At 54.8% G+C, this 15088-nt stretch overlaps 2 protein-coding genes across 2 annotated transcripts; both read right to left on the bottom strand.

The window, feature by feature from the left end:
- Positions 1–60: 60 nt before the first annotated feature.
- PMF1 (polyamine modulated factor 1) lies at positions 61–4688 on the bottom strand. Its single transcript, XM_066206506.1, has 5 exons — positions 4531–4688; positions 3213–3318; positions 2427–2527; positions 1548–1743; positions 61–1214 (listed from the first exon to the last, which is right to left on the bottom strand). The coding sequence occupies exons 1-5, from the start codon at positions 4686–4688 to the stop codon at positions 1161–1163; spliced, it is 615 nt and encodes a 204-aa protein (XP_066062603.1). The 3' UTR covers positions 61–1160.
- Positions 4689–5276: 588 nt separating this feature from the next.
- On the bottom strand, positions 5277–15001 carry SLC25A44 (solute carrier family 25 member 44). The gene is made up of 5 exons (XM_066206847.1): positions 14870–15001; positions 10953–11063; positions 9895–10622; positions 7843–7970; positions 5277–7454 (listed from the first exon to the last, which is right to left on the bottom strand). Exons 3-5 carry the CDS (start codon positions 10514–10516, stop codon positions 7263–7265), a joined length of 942 nt encoding a protein of 313 aa, XP_066062944.1. The 5' UTR covers positions 10517–10622; positions 10953–11063; positions 14870–15001; the 3' UTR covers positions 5277–7262.
- Positions 15002–15088: the final 87 nt, after the last annotated feature.

Genomic DNA, 15088 nt, shown 5'->3' with positions numbered 1-15088 from the left:
CCCATAAAGTACAGAGTACGTGGGCCAAGTATGCAGCAGGAGCCAAGCTGGGAACAACAGCCCAAATTTATTGAGATTCCAGCATAGCAAGGGGAGGCAGAGGGGAAACTGTTGCAGCCGCTCTGCTGCGGGCTCTAATTGTAAGCAGAGGTTGGGGCGTGGTGCAAGCGGCCACTGCTGCTCCCCCGTTTGTCATGGCATGGCCTCTCCTTGGAGTAGGGACCACAGAACCTGCTGCCCACAGGGGCTTTTGGACTCAGAACCTCTCTCAGTCCTCATCAGGTGCGGGGGGACTCTCCTCATTCCCTGCCCAGCCCCAAGGAACAACCTGTTCGTGCTGGAGGCACCCATCACTCGTGTGGCTCTGCCAGGGAGATCCTGCGAGCCTTTGCTTCCCCAGCCCAAAAGCTTCTGATGAGGCAGTAACAGATAACTGTGGGTGCGGAAAACCAGTCTGGTTCTAGAAGGTTCCACAGGAAAACATTAAATCCCTGTGTCACAAGCCCACAAAGTGGCGGCAGGGCCGTTCCAACCTCTGCACAGACCCCCGGATACCTCAGGCTGCTGGGAGGGGACCAGGGCTAGAAAATAACTTGGAAGAACAGAATGAATGGCAACGAGGAACTTGGTGCAGCAGCTGTTGCCACAGCTGCAATGGGCAGTGGTTTGAACACATGAAAACTGAATGAACCTGCAAGTACAGGCAGGAGCGTTGACTGTGACCCACTCTCAGATGTGTGTGCTCCTGCTTGTGGCCTCCTCAGGCCTGGGCACAGCCTGGCTTGGGGCTTAAGGCACTGAATTTTGTCTTAACACACAGCTAAAACAGCTACAAAAACCTAAATGTGGCTTTGGAAACTGGAACCAGGCCTGTCACAGCACCGAGTGGAGCAGATGAGAGCGCAGACACACTTTGTGACACTTCTCTCTGAGTAGGAAATAGGGAACTGACATCCATTTCCAAAGATCCCGAAGTGGGTTTTTTTGTTTCTGCACCAAATCTGATCAAACCGTGCCAGTCCAGCAGGCATTTCAGTCCCTCTGCAGTCTCCAGTGGCCTGATGGGGTGATTCTCAGTTTGGGTTCTACGCACGCCTTGTCCCATTAGTGCTTTGGGATGATGAACTGTCTCAGCAGAGCCTGTGGGACACCCTGCAGCTTCACTGGGGCTCCTGGAATGTCATGATGAGTTCTCGTTGCTCCTTACTGATTGCCTGGAAGGAACATGACCCAAAGACCTCAGCATGATGCTTCTCCAACCCTGCCACACTCAGGGTGGAATGTGGGCCGAGTGTGGCACACGCTGCTGTCGCCTGCATGCACAGAACATAACCCCCATATCTCCCTTGAGACCATCCCACATCCCACCCACTGCACAGGGAAAAGCACCTGTGACCTCCGAGAAAATGTCCACAACTAAAGTTTCAGCAGGACTTGGCTGCTGGGGAGGTCTTGGAGCAGTGGAGGGTTTCAAAGTCATTCCAGGCCCCATTGAGCCCCACTCCAGCGGGTGCTGCAAGAACGAGTTTGGTTTGGTCTGTTTTTACCTGCCAGGCCTGTTGGTGAGCCTCGATCAGCCGCTGCAACTCTGCAATCCTGTCCCTCCCCATCAGCACGGACTCAGCCACCTTCCTGTTCTCTTCCTCCTTCTCCCTGAGAACTCTGCGCAGGTGGGAGCGGTGCTTCAGGAGGTAGGGCACCATGGTGCTGCGGATGTCCTGCTCTGGAATCCCGCTGGGCCGCCTGGGCACACAGCAGCACATGAGGCAGCCAGAGAGCAGCAATCCTGCCCGGCATGAGTCCTGTACAGCCCAGCTGGATGCTGAACTGCTGCCAGGTGGGATCAGCTCTGTGGCTCCCACAGTTTCCTCTGGCACAGAGAACTGAGGACAGCCAGAGCGGGGACCCCAGGGCGGAGCCCCACTGGAGGGAACAGGGAGCTCTTCCCCAAGCCTGGCCCTAAGTGGATGCTTGGAGCAGGCACATTGTCATTCACCCCCTCAGCACAAAACCACAAAATCTTGTGTTTCTGGTTACAATCCCCAGTCTGTCTCCCAGGCAGTCAAATGGCACATGCAGTGTCTGCTGAGTGATACAAAAAGCACCCAGGGGAACTCTGCTGTTGGACAGATGCTGTGTCCAAAACATCCCATCGGCCCTTTGGATTGGTCATAATTGGCTTGTTCCCCCACCTCAGTGGCACTGACCTCCCTGCCCTAAGGAAGTGAATGGAAATGGATCCTGGACCCAGAGAAGCACAGCTTAAACTGATTTTTGTGTGTTTTAGGCCCAGTGACATTGCTGTAAAGATACAGCAGCTTTCAGACCCTCCCTTGCAGCATGAGGCCAACAGGACACCCAGACATTGCCCAGGAACTGCCTGTTGCCCTTGTAGGAACATGACCCCCACCCCTGGACATCCATACCATGCTGGCTCTTCCCGGTCCTTTGCCTCCTCCACGATCTTATCCAGTGAACTAAAGAGTCCCTCCAGGTTCCCTTCATTTTTCACCTCCTGGATCTCCTCCTGGGAAGGAAGGACACAAAGTGAACAAACACAGGCACCACTCTGCTTGTGAGTCTTTGCTGGTCATGGAATCAGGGACTGGGGTTCAAAGGGACCTTAAAGCACATCTCATTCCAGCTTCCACTACACCATGTTGCTCCAAGACCTGTCCAACCTGGCCTTAAACTCATTCAGGGATGGGGCAGCCACAGCTTCTCCGAGCACCCTGTGCCAGGGCCTCATCACCCCCTCAGGGAAGAATTTCTTCCCAATATCCTACCTCACTCTGCCCCCTTGTAGTGCAAAGCCATTCCCCCTTGTCCTGTCCCTCCATCCCTTATCCAAAGTCCTTCCAGCTTTGTCCTGGATGAAGGGCCTACACTCTGGGAATCACCATCCCCAGGGGTATTTAACGGATGTATGGATGTGGCACTTAGGGACATGGTTTAGTGGTGGCCTTGGCAGTGCTGGGGAGATGCTTGGACTTGACAGTCCTAGTGGTGTTTTCCAACCTGAAGGATCCTACAGCTTTTTCTGGGGAAGACAGAACTCTGGAGAGCAGCCTCAACTTTCTGATTTTGCCATTTAGGAAGCGTATTTGCTGCCCTTAACATCAACCGCTCATCACTTTTTCATCTGAATCCCCTTTTGGACGCTCCAAGCCCCACCACAGCCCCCCAGGCACCTGGGTTGATCCCCCATTCACCTTTATGGACGTCTGTAGCTGGGAGATGAACTGATCGTAAATGCTCCTGGTCAGCTCGGGCTGCAGCTTGTAGAAGCAGCGATAGCAGTTGACAAACCTGTGGTAGCTGCAAGAGCGATTGTGGGGGGAGGAGGGCAGGATCAGGACTGGGGTCACTGTGGAGTCGGAGTCAGGGTTAGCGATGGGGCCGGGTCAGGGCCAGCCTCAGCGCAGGGTGCAGGGTTAGCGATGGGGTCAGGGCCAGCCTCAGCGCACGGTGCAGGGTTAGCGATGGGGCCAGGGCCGGGCCAGCCTCAGCGCACGGTGCAGGGTTAGCGATGGGGCCAGGGCCGGGCCAGCCTCAGCGCACGGTGCAGGGTTAGCGATGGGGCCGGGGCCAGCCTCAGCGCACGGTGCAGGGTTAGTGATGGGGCCAGGGCCGGGCCAGCCTCAGCGCGGGGTGCAGGGTTAGCGATGGGGCCGGGCCAGGGCCAGCCTCAGCGCGGGGTGCAGGGTTAGCGATGGGGCCGGGGCCGGGGCCAGCCTCAGCGCGGGGTGCAGGGTTAGCGATGGGGCCAGGGCCAGCCTCAGCGCGGGGTGCAGGGTTAGCGATGGGGCCAGGGCCGGGCCAGCCTCAGCGCACGGTGCAGGGTTAGCGATGGGGCCAGGGCCGGGCCAGCCTCAGCGCACGGTGCAGGGTTAGCGATGGGGCCGGGGCCAGCCTCAGCGCACGGTGCAGGGTTAGTGATGGGGCCAGGGCCGGGCCAGCCTCAGCGCGGGGTGCAGGGTTAGCGATGGGGCCGGGCCAGGGCCAGCCTCAGCGCGGGGTGCAGGGTTAGCGATGGGGCCGGGGCCGGGGCCAGCCTCAGCGCAGGGTGCAGGGTTAGCGATGGGGCCAGGGCCAGCCTCAGCGCAGGGTGCAGGGTTAGCGATGGGGCCGGGTCAGGGCCAGCCTCAGCGCGGGGTGCAGGGTTAGCGATGGGGCCGGGCCAGGGCCAGCCTCAGCGCGGGGTGCAGGGTTAGCGATGGGGCCGGGGCCAGCCTCAGCGCGGGGTGCAGGGTTAGCGATGGGGCCGGGCCAGGGCCAGCCTCAGCGCGGGGTGCAGGGTTAGCGATGGGGCCGGGGCCAGCCTCAGCGCAGGGTGCAGGGTTAGCGATGGGGCCGGGGCCAGCCTCAGCGCAGGGTGCAGGGTTAGCGATGGGGCCGGGGCCGGGGCCAGCCTCAGCGCAGGGTGCAGGGCCGTTCCCGGAGATCCGGGTAGGCCCAGGGTCATGGCACGGTTGGGACCAGGGTCAGGGGTCCCTCCCCCGCCCCCGCGCGACCCCGCTCCCGCCTCACCTTCCGGCGGCCACCAGCTTCTCCAGGAATGTATCTACCACGGTGGTGAACACCTGGGCGCGACTCGGGGCCGCCGCCAGGGCCGGGTCGCCCCCGCCCTCAGCACCGTCGCGCTCCGCCGCCGCCGCCGCGCCGCCATCGCCGCCCGCTGCCGCCATGGCCCGGCTGCGCGCGGGCGCCGTTCCCATTGGCCGCGGCGCCGGGCCCCGCCCCCGCCGGCCGCGAGCGCGGGAAGAGAGCGCGGCCCGGGCCCGGGCCCGCCCGGCGCGGCCGCCCCCGCTCCCCCCCGAACCGCCCAGCACTGGAGCGACGCAGCGTGAAAAAGCGTCCTTCTCTCCCCAGTCCCCGTGGAAATACCCGCCGTGCCCCCCAGTGACTAGGGCTCTCGAGCGTTTAGTGGGATAAAATGATCAAGCCTAAAGAATTCATTGAGGAAAGACGCAGCAAAGTTCAGCTCGGTTAGAGGATAAAAGAAGCGACATTTCCCACGTCGCAGCCAACCAAGACCCAGCCTGCGTCCTCAGGGCGGCTCTGGGTCACAGCTGCTTCCAGGCACTCCACGTGCTCCAGCTGTTTTTCCCTGGCTCGTTCAGCCACTGAGCAGCCACTTGTCACTGCGATCTCAAGCAGCTCACGTCCCTCTCCTAATCCAAAGGCAAAGGGTGAGAGCCTTTCTGTGACACGACAAAAAGCAACAGCCTCCCCTGGCATGGAGAGTCATGTGCTTTTAAACGCAGGCAATAAACTGAAGGTCTCTCAAGTTTATTAGTTGTCAAGAACGTTGCTGGTTACGAGAGGAACATTAAGTTTGACAGTGTCTCCCCCACACTGGTGCTGCCACCCCTCCATGTCACACACTGGGACTGGCTCTGCTGCACTTGGCAGAGGTCGATGGTTATTGTTTCTGTTAATATTAGCATTACTGCTGCCTTGCAATTTGGGGTGCTGTTGTTCTGCTTTTCAGAGCAGAATCTGTTATTAGAGCAAGAGCCAACTGGCGTCAACTTTTAAACAAGTGACCAGAGCAGGTGCAGAAGGTGCTGCTCCAACAACTCCACCAGTGGTTTCAGCATCCACTGCCTTTCTGAGCACTGCAAGAAACAAAAATGGGATGAAGAGGGCTTTGATGACACACCTGCAGCCCCATCACAGCACTGCACCTTAGAATCAAGCTCTGCCCTTAGCACAGAAGCCTCTCCCACCTCAGCAGCAGCTTCAGCACCCTCCATCTCCAGCAGATATGGGGGCATGTCCAGTGCCTGCTGAGCAGGGACAACATTGGGATGAATGGCAGAGCCACACTTGGTGAGTCCCCTTGGGAAGAGGCAGCCAAGAGGAGCCCAGCAACAGCCACAGGTCGGCATGATCAACAACTCAACCAAAATTCCTGGTTATGGCAGAAGGGGAATGGAGATGGTGCATTCTGTTGTCTGAAGACCCCCCTGATGTGGCTAACCGGGACGAGCACCGCGTGTGGGCTGGCAGCATGAAAGGCAAATCTCAACCACCAAGAGCAGCAGAGTAGTCAAACAATCCTTTCCCTCCCCCTCCCCAAAAAGCAGCCTCCTCAGAGGGGTGTCATCCCCCTGAAGTTTTCACCTGGTAAAATAAACAGACCATAGCTCAGGCTTCTGATCCAGCAATTGTGCAAAACATTATCCTTGCCCTTCCCAAACTGGATGAGCAGAATTTAAACTCATGAAGTGAACCATCACTTCTTATTCAATATGAACATGCCCGTCAGGTTTGAACCAGATCAAAAGCCAGGACAAGGTTTTTCCTTCCCCACCTCCCATCTAATTGTAGCTCAAACCCCATTCAGTTCTCATTCAGCTGCCGGCAGCACCACAATTGGACACTTCCAAACTGCATTTCTGGGCTTAAACTAACTAAGGTGGGAAGTGGCCGCAGCCACTCTGAACATGCAGGATTGACACACTGAACAAGGCCACAGGACAACCATTCAGTTCCCCAGAAATCAGAATAAGCTTCCCTAAAATTAAAAAAAAAAAAAAATAAAAAAAAAAATTAAATTACAACAGATTAAAAACACAGGTTAGGTGTCAAAACCGCCATCAGCTAATTCCAAACAGCCAGCTCAGCTCCTGACTTGCTATCAGCCAGCTTGGTGTTTGGAGGATGAGAGACAGGGAACATTTCCAAGAATATACAAAACAAGTATGTAGATCTATTCAAAACGCAGGAAATCAGGTCTGAAGTGGTTCCAGGTTACTCTTGTCTCACATCTTCTATAAATAAATGCAGGTAATTGGAGAAAGTCACTTGTCTATTTTCTGCTTCCAGCTTCCTACAGCACAACTGCCACTAGAAACATCCCACCAGAGGGTCCTGCTGCAGGCTGTGAGACTTCTCTCCTTGGAAGTTTGGCAAAGATTAAAATAATTTAAAGTGAATAAACTGGCTTTTTGCTTGAGCCAGTAAGTCTTTAATTTAAGAAAAAAGTAATTAATAACTTGCCAGGATGCGTTCACATGCCTGGAATGGACTGTCCCAGGCAAACAGCACTGCCAAAGGTCACAGTTTAAGCAAAACCAGCAGCAGACCATTGTATGAAACTCAGATCTAAAGAGGTGCAGTTGCTTTTGCATCTGCCTTGTGCTGTGAAACCAGCCAGAGACAAAGGCACAGCAACTGTGTCGCATCCCAGGCTCTCCCCTGCAACAGTACAAATTCAGAGGGTTCACAGGAAGGTTCTCCTCCACCAGCTGCCTCTACCAGTGCCTTGAATCCACCAGCTCTGGGCGCAGGCTCAGCTTCTTCAGCGTTTCATACCCCACCACGATGACGATGGTGGAAGGAGTGGCTGAAATGATGCGCGCAGAGAGGCCTTTAGTCAGCCCCCAGGGACCTTCCTCTGCAATGAGCTGTTTGAAGGTGAGAATGATGGAGCTCTTGCCTTCCACCTGCAATGCCAGAACAAACATTGACAGAGCTGCCAGACTCCATACTGAGCCGCTCTGGGGCTCTGCTGCAGAGCCCTGAACACTCTGGAGACAACAGATCAACCAGCCTTGATCTGGTCTCCAGAACTCCCTGAGGAGGGGAGCAAAAAAAGTCCTAAGGAGGCAGCAGGAAGCACCTCTCCCTTTCTGAAGGGAAAGACTGTCTGAGCAGGCCAGGCCGGCACTGCCAGCCTTGCTCCCTGGGCTCCTCTTGCTAATGTTGAGGGCTAATTAAGCAGCTACTCCCCAGGATGAAAGGCCCAGGGAAGCAGCGCACCTGACACCCCAGAGATCAGAGAGCCGAGGCTGAACCCCACCCCGCACTGTGCCAAGCATGCTGAGCTCTTACCTGGACCCGAGCCCTCACCACATCCATGGGGTTGGTGAGTGTAGAAGCTGTTGCAGCCGCAAGTGGCCCTGATATCGCTTGCAGAAGGAGGTGGGGACAGTCTTTAGGAGTCAAACTCGAAAGCTGTTCTGGGAACAGGAGAGAGAGGAAAGTTTCAGACTTTCAGTGGTGCCTTATCATTTCCTTAACTCAACCCCCTAACTCCAACTGATTTGCAGTGGGCAGATTCCCTGATTTACAGTCTGCCAGCTCCTCCCACAGAATCTCGAATTGGTGCTTCCTACACCAACCAGAAAGCTGGCACAGCACAGGGAGCAGGACTCATCACGCTGCTGGCTCCAGGACACTCCCCGTGCTTTGTCCCACAGCCTACCATCACCTGCCACACTGGCTCCCAGGCCTGTGGGGCAAACTGGACAGAATGAGCTTCCGTGTCCCCAAAACAGGGCATGAAAATACCCACCCTCTTTAGAAGGTGAGGGAAGCCTTAAGACAAGGCTCTATTGGAAGGTGGCTGCAGAGATTTGCACAGAAAGCTGTCACTACTGGGCACGCTGTCCAGGAGATACCCTGGTATCCCACTGTGGATGCCTAAGGAGAAAAGCACTATGTAGTGCTCATCCCAGATTTCCTCACTCAGTTCCTGCTGCCTGGCGAATAGGATTTGAATCTTCCACACTTGTATTGGTTAAAGTTGGACAGAAGACTGTTCAAAAGCCCCATATTTTTTGACAATGAGGAAACCTGTCTGGCAGGAGGGAAGAAAGCAGCTCTGTTTGAGACCTCGAAGATTGATTGGAATTAGGGCCAGAAGTGTCCTTTGAACCTGAGGAGGGTTCAGTGACCCCTGCTGCCGCTCCAGGGACAGAGGACTGGGAAATGCAGCCAAAGCAGAGATTCATTGACAGCTGGGGCTTATGTTTCCCAACATCTCAATTTCCACTGAGAAGACAGGGAAGGAGCAAACACCTGGAAGCTGAGAGCTCTGGTCTCTCCATATCAACTGCCTTGTTCTTACATGCCCTCCTTTGAGCCCTTTTGGAATGAAAATCTTACAGTTAATACAGTGGGTTTTGGTCTTATAAACTGTTGACATGGAGACTGATGGAAGCACTCCCACAAAGTACAGACCAACATGCCAAGCGGCCACTGCCATTTAAAATGTAGCCCAGATGGAGAACCAATGTTTTGTCTAGCTACCAGAACTCTGTAAACATCTGGATTTAGACATCTGGATTTTGAAGAACAGGTGACCTCCAAGATGTACTTTAGGCCCAGTACAGAAAAATCCAAACTGCTCATTACCACCACCTTTTGGCAGAAATTAGGTAACTAGATACCTAAAAACCGTGTGCAAAGCTGCAGGGCAGAAATCTAAAGGATCATCAGAGGTGGAAATAAACCTTAGCTGCCCAATACCTTTAGCCTTTGGAAACACCCTAAGGAGTACTAGAACTGAGCTAGGGAGAAAGAACATTCTGCTGAGTACAGTTTTTCATCACAAGACTTGGTGCCGATTTTAAAGTTGCCAAAACTGAAGCAACACCTGACAGAAATCCAGGGGAGATTTGGCCCTTGTCTCTGCCTGTTTGGTTTCGCCATGAAATTCATGGCTCTAAAAGTCCCTTTGCCATATATGAGATTCCTGAGTCCACATGAACTGAAAGATGAACTATACTTACATGGTAGCTCCAAAACTCTGCCCAACACAAGAGCCTTCCTCAGTCCCGTGGAGAAGGCATTATTTGGGATTAGTGGAAGAGAAAGTTCAAGCAGATGCATAAAGGCCACATTTCCCTAGAGCCATCCAGTTTGAAGTTCTTCAGCACTTGGACCCCTTGTTCTGCATTCAAACAGTGCTGCTCTGTTACACTTCCACCCAACACCTGCAGAATTCCTACACAACCAGATACAGCTCCTTAGCTCAGGACAGATTCTGCTCCCACCCCCAGACAGAAAATGAATCACACTGAATCCACAGTGTCAAGAGACGATCCGAGGGGCTTCTGGGTCTCCTGGGATAAAATAAGTCTCAAGCCTCCTTTCACTTACCAGCATAGAAGTGGTAGAAGGGCCACCAGACCGCACTGTTGGGAATATAAGTGAGCAGCGAGGCCACATAACCCCTGTAGAAGCCTCTAAAACCGTCAGCCTTGAAAATCTGTACAATGATGTCCTTGGTTTGGCCAAAGACCAGCAGACGCTTGCCATCTTGGTTCTGCACCTTGAACCTGCCCATGCTTTCCCCCTTCCTCTGCATCATGAGATGCTGGGAGATGACATCGATGGGCACCGTGATGCTCTGGGCCACGAGGGAGGCTGAGCCGCCGGCCACCAGAGACTTGACAGCATTGTTGTTGTTGTACCGTGACACGTACTTCCGAGTGAGCTCATACGTTGTCACGTAGCACTGTCCCGAGATCAGGGTGAAGGTGTTGACCAAAAAGCCACGGTAGAGCCCAGCCGTCCCTTCTGTCCGCAGGATTTTCACAAAGGCATCGAAAGTCCCGTTGTACAGGCTCTTGCCCTTCTGAACCTGCAACCGTGTCCGGATGAGCGTGAAGGGGTAAACGCTCACCCGGATCATCATTGTCATGCAAATCCCAAACACATAGAATTTCCTTTTGTCCAGGTGCTCCCACTCAATGATGGGGATGTTGCGTTTGTCCTCCATGGCTCCTTGGGGTCAGGCAGGAGAGGTCCAGATCTCCCTCAAAGGTACAGAGCAGATCCAGGCCCAGCCTTCCAGCCTTGACCAACCAGACTGCAAGTACTGGCACCTGAAATGAGAGACCCCTTGGGTAGAGGACAATGCAGCCACCCACATCACTTCAAACTTTGCTGACTCTCCTCTAGCACACAGCAAGCCCTTGCACAGCTTCTGCCAGCCAAGCAGAGAGACTGTAACCTCCAGAGGCAGGGCCCTCCCATGTGGCTGACGGTGACACCTTCTGATGCCACCATGGCTGTTTTCTGAGCTCCAGCAGCAGCTGGCACATGTGGCAGCTCTCACCACAGCTCAGACTGCTCTCTGGAAAAGCAAAGCTCCCATGCTTTGGGAAGCAGGCTGAGAGCCAGCAGAATGACCACCACTCCAGCGGCACACACACCTTTTAATGGACACGCAAGATCAGGGATGGCCAACCAAAGCAGCTTCTCCCCAGTCATTCCAGGTCTGTGATGCTCCCAGGTGTCAGGACATCACTTTTCAGTTCCAGGATCTGTACAAAGAAGAAAGTGACAAGTCCTTTTGTGTTCCTAGATTCCCTGCATGAATTAGACACATTTCTTTGGGCACTTCCATCCTTATCTTCCTAAAGCTGGAGGGTGATGTGAAGGTGAAAAGAAGAACAATAGGAAAACAAGGCAAAACAGCCATGTAGAGTCTCCGCATTGATTACCAAGACCCTGAAAAGAAAGGGTTAAATCACAGCCCAGGATCTCTCTGTTGAGCTGCTTGTCAGCTACATGAGCAAAGTTCACCCTCCCTTCCAACACTCCATTGCTGCTCCTGGTCTGATAACCCTCCCTTGCACTGCTGGCTGTGCTCAGAGCATCAGGAATGGGGAGGATGAGGAGGGAGGGGCTGGTTCAGTCACCTACAGCAGCAGTTGCTGCAGCTCATTACCATGTCCCAGCAGGCACCAACTGCTTCTCCACAACCAGGCTCCTGGTACTTTCAGCTGCTGTAATTAGTAAATTAACTTGCTGCACGATTAACCAAGCTTGGGCTAAGGGAATCTACACACAGGGCCAGGCAAGGAGAGAAGGGCAGCTCAGAGAATCACCCAATGCAACATGGACCATTTCACTGCCTGTAAGGACTTATTTTCCGCATGAAAGGAAAAAAAAAAAGCAAAAACCCTGAGATGTTTGGATGGCTGAACTCTTGGGAAAGGTTTGCAGCTGGATGATAACTTGTATTCCAGGTGCTGGCAAATGGGTACTGGAGGCATGTGCCCAGGCACGAGCTGAACTGCTGGAGAGCAGAGCTAGAGCAAGAAGCAGGAACAGGAAGAAGGGAGCCAAAACCTGAGATCTCAAAACGGATACACCAAGTGAGAACTCAAAGGGACAGGCAGTCATCACCACAGACCAATCTGAGGGCACTTTACATTACCAAGCCACAACATCAGTGCCTAAAAGAGCTCCAAGGGAGGGGGACTTGGGACAAGTGCCTGGAGTGACAGGACAGGTGGAATGGCTTCCCACTGACCAAGAGCAGGGTTAGATGAGATATTGGGAAGAAATTGTTCCCTGTACGGGTGTTGAGGCCCTGGCACAGGGTGCCCAGAGAAGCTGTGGCTGCCCCATCCCTGGAAGTGTCCAAGGCCAGGTTGGACAGGGCTTGGAGCAATCTGGGAGAGTGGAAGGGGGTGGGATGGTGTGGGCTTCAAGGCCCCTTCCAACCCAAACCAATCTGTGATTCTTGGGGAAACGTCTCAACACTTCAGAGTTCATGAAGAACTCACACAGGCCACAGACATTCTGTTAGAAACACAGTAACAAAACAACTGGAAGTTGTTTACCTCTGGCACAGAGAAGAAATTACAGTTATGAAATTGTGGCAGATCAGGGGTGGGTGTTCCGTTAAGTGACCATTTCATTGTCCATTGGCCAGCAAAATATTTGCTGAACAGGAGCAAACAGCATTACAGGCTACCACAGCTCCTGCGGATGGACAGGGGAGTTAAAAAAACCCAAGGGCACCTGGGTCCAACATTTTTACTATTGTAAAGAGAGCTACACTTCACCTTTCCAGGCAATTACCTTGGCAGTTAAGGCATAACAAACACCACAGCCTGGCTAAACAAAGCCTGGATTGCTTTAGTTACAATTACAGCCTTACTGGGTTCGCTAATATCAACATGATTTGACACACAAAGGTTCCTGCACAGGAATTATCTGCACACAGCACCTATGAAAACATTACTTGGTTCTTGTTGGGAGTCCCATTAGCTTAATATTTCGTTTTTAAAAATGACATAGAGTCTAGCCAATAGGATTCCCTGGTGAAGCCAGAGGGTTTAGTCCATATCCCAAATTCCTCCGCCACCCAGTGATGGAATTGAGCTCCCCACAAAGGAAAAGGGCTGCCTGCAAAAAACATTCTCATTATTGCAATATGGAAAACAAAATGATAATAATAATCATCATCCTAGTAATGAAGTATCCTTGATCTTTATTTACGTTTATGTGCTCTAGTGCTTTGGGTTTAGAATTTCAGCCACAACTTCTTGAGGAAACAATTGTATTTTCTCTGGATGCACACCAATAACTCCTCTCATTCGGGATCTGAATTAGACGAAGTCACTTTAACCCCATGGCTCTGAGGCACTCAAAGTCCTTCTGGTGTGGAAGAAGGAAAGGGCAGCTCCACGGACGACCAGCATGGCTGCAATTCTTGCTTTGCCAACATAAAGAGTTTTGCTCAGAGCATTTAATCTTCCAGAAGTTTAGAGCAAGGCCCTGCTCAGGGCAGGGATCCCGTCACACTCATTATGCAACTCTTCGATGATCTTTCAAGTAATTTTAGGGAGACTGATATAAAAGTAATAGCTACATCTCCTAAGAACCAACCTGCCTTCCAAAACAAGGTACAAGCACACCACAGCTCACACATCCTTAAACCCTGGAGCAGCTTCCGTGCCAAAACCATCCCTCGGTGGCGCCTTCCCACCATGCACAAAGCAGCATTTCTTGAACTTCTGCCTGGAAATCCAAGCAGGGGATACTAAGCATGGTGTCCCTGCTCCTGCTCTCTCATCTGAGCACAGCTTCAGTCTCCTATACATAGAACTGAACTTAGTATAAGCCCCCCGGTTTATATCCTTTTAATGCCACCCCGTCAGTCTGGTCCCCAAACCGCTCTTTATTGCAGCTGGAGCTAAAGATGATTCTCTGGCAAACACAGACAGGGCCTTTGTGTGCCCCGGCCAGGACTGTGTCCTGCTCAGCATGCTAATGTCCCAGCACCCTCCTGGGAAATATCCGGAGTCAGCGCTGAGGCTGCCTGGCATCTCCTTCGGCAAACAATCACAGAATAGTCTCACTTGGACAGGACCCAGAAGGGCCATCGAGTCCAACTCTTGAGTGAATGGCCCATTCGGGTATCGAACCTCGACCTCGGTGTTATTAGCACCATATCCAACTCGCCGAGCTAAGCTAAGCCACCGTTCGCTCCTTCAATTCAGCCCACGGTGGAGCGGATACAAACCCGCGAGGGAGTCCCGGCTATAACCCCAGCCCCGCTGACAGCCCGCAGCTCTCCGGAGCAGCCGTCGCTCTGTAGCGATGTGGCAGCGGCGCTCTGGTGACAGCACTTCTCTCCGCAGCACCCCCAGCCCCGCGGGCGGGAGCCCCCCCGCTCCCACTCCCCAGGCGAAACCACCAACTCCGATCCTGGTCCACAAAAGGTCGGCCGTGCTCCGAGGCCGCGAACAGCGCCAGAGTTCGGTCCGGGAATCGCTCAAGGTCACTGCCGGGCCAGACGCGTCCCCAGCACGGCGGCTCCGTGTCGCCAGGGTGTCCCCAGTGTCCCCAAGGCAGCTTTACCCCTGCAGCCCCGGGGGGCTCCGGCCACCTCCCCGTCGCCCCCAGGGAGGACTTCGGCCTCTGCCCTGGGGAGGGTCCCCGGACTATCCACCTGATTTCCCCGCGGCCGTTCAAACCCTGTCCCGCCTGCCCCGGGGGGCCTCGCCGAGGGGGGCTCCGGGCCCTTCTCTGCCTTCCCGGGGACCTTCCAGCCGCTTCTCCCGGGGTCTTGCAGTGCCAAGTGGGTCTCGCGCTAACCCCCTCGCCCACGCCTCTTTACGTGCCCCCCTCGTCAGCCGCCCCCTGTCCCCCACCTGCCGCCCTCCCGCACAGCCTCCACACCTGCCCACACCTCCGCTCGGCCGCCGCCGCCTGCACCGGCGCCGCGTCGGGCCGGGCCATCCCCGTTAGGCCCTGCCGCGCCGCTGCCGGCGCAGGCCAAGCCTCTGCCCGGCCCGCCGCAGGCCCGGCCCCGGCCCCGCCAGCCCCTCACCTCACGCCGCCGGGAGGGACCCCCGACGACCTCCCGGCCGGTCCGGCCCCGCCGCCCCATGGCCGTGCTCCGACCGGAAGTGACCGGCGGCGTCAGCGTCCGGACGCCGCCGCCATCTTGGGAAAGGGCAGAGGCAGCACCGGAAGTGGTGCGGGCTTCCGGCCCGCAGTAAAGAGGGCGGCAGGAAGGGGCCGCGCGCCTTAAAGGGACCGCGCTGGA

The sequence above is a fragment of the Chamaea fasciata genome, unplaced genomic scaffold (genome assembly GCF_029207755.1).
Source record: "Chamaea fasciata isolate MVZ Bird 193981 ecotype frontalis unplaced genomic scaffold, bChaFas1.0.hap1 SCAF_31, whole genome shotgun sequence".
NCBI classification, from domain to species: Eukaryota; Metazoa; Chordata; class Aves; order Passeriformes; family Sylviidae; genus Chamaea; species Chamaea fasciata.
This window is presented reverse-complemented; position numbering and strand designations above follow the sequence as displayed.

What these genes read in the sequence shown, in the direction of transcription:
- PMF1 (XM_066206506.1), bottom strand. Translation starts at nt 4,688, where the DNA reads ATGGCGGCAGCGGGCGGCGATGGCGGCGCGGCGGCGGCGGCGGAGCGC. An exon ending in AAGCTGGTGGCCGCCGGAAG is followed by an intron (nt 3,319 to 4,530) that starts GTGAGGCGGGAG and finishes TCGCTCTTGCAG; the next exon opens with CTACCACAGGTTTGTCAACT. An exon ending in GACCGGGAAGAGCCAGCATG is followed by an intron (nt 1,744 to 2,426) that starts GTATGGATGTCC and finishes CTGTGTGCCCAG; the next exon opens with GCGGCCCAGCGGGATTCCAG.
- SLC25A44 (XM_066206847.1), bottom strand. Translation starts at nt 10,516, where the DNA reads ATGGAGGACAAACGCAACATCCCCATCATTGAGTGGGAGCACCTGGAC. An exon ending in CTTCTACCACTTCTATGCTG is followed by an intron (nt 7,971 to 9,894) that starts GTAAGTGAAAGG and finishes TCCTGTTCCCAG; the next exon opens with AACAGCTTTCGAGTTTGACT. An exon ending in TGGTGAGGGCTCGGGTCCAG is followed by an intron (nt 7,455 to 7,842) that starts GTAAGAGCTCAG and finishes CTGGCATTGCAG; the next exon opens with GTGGAAGGCAAGAGCTCCAT.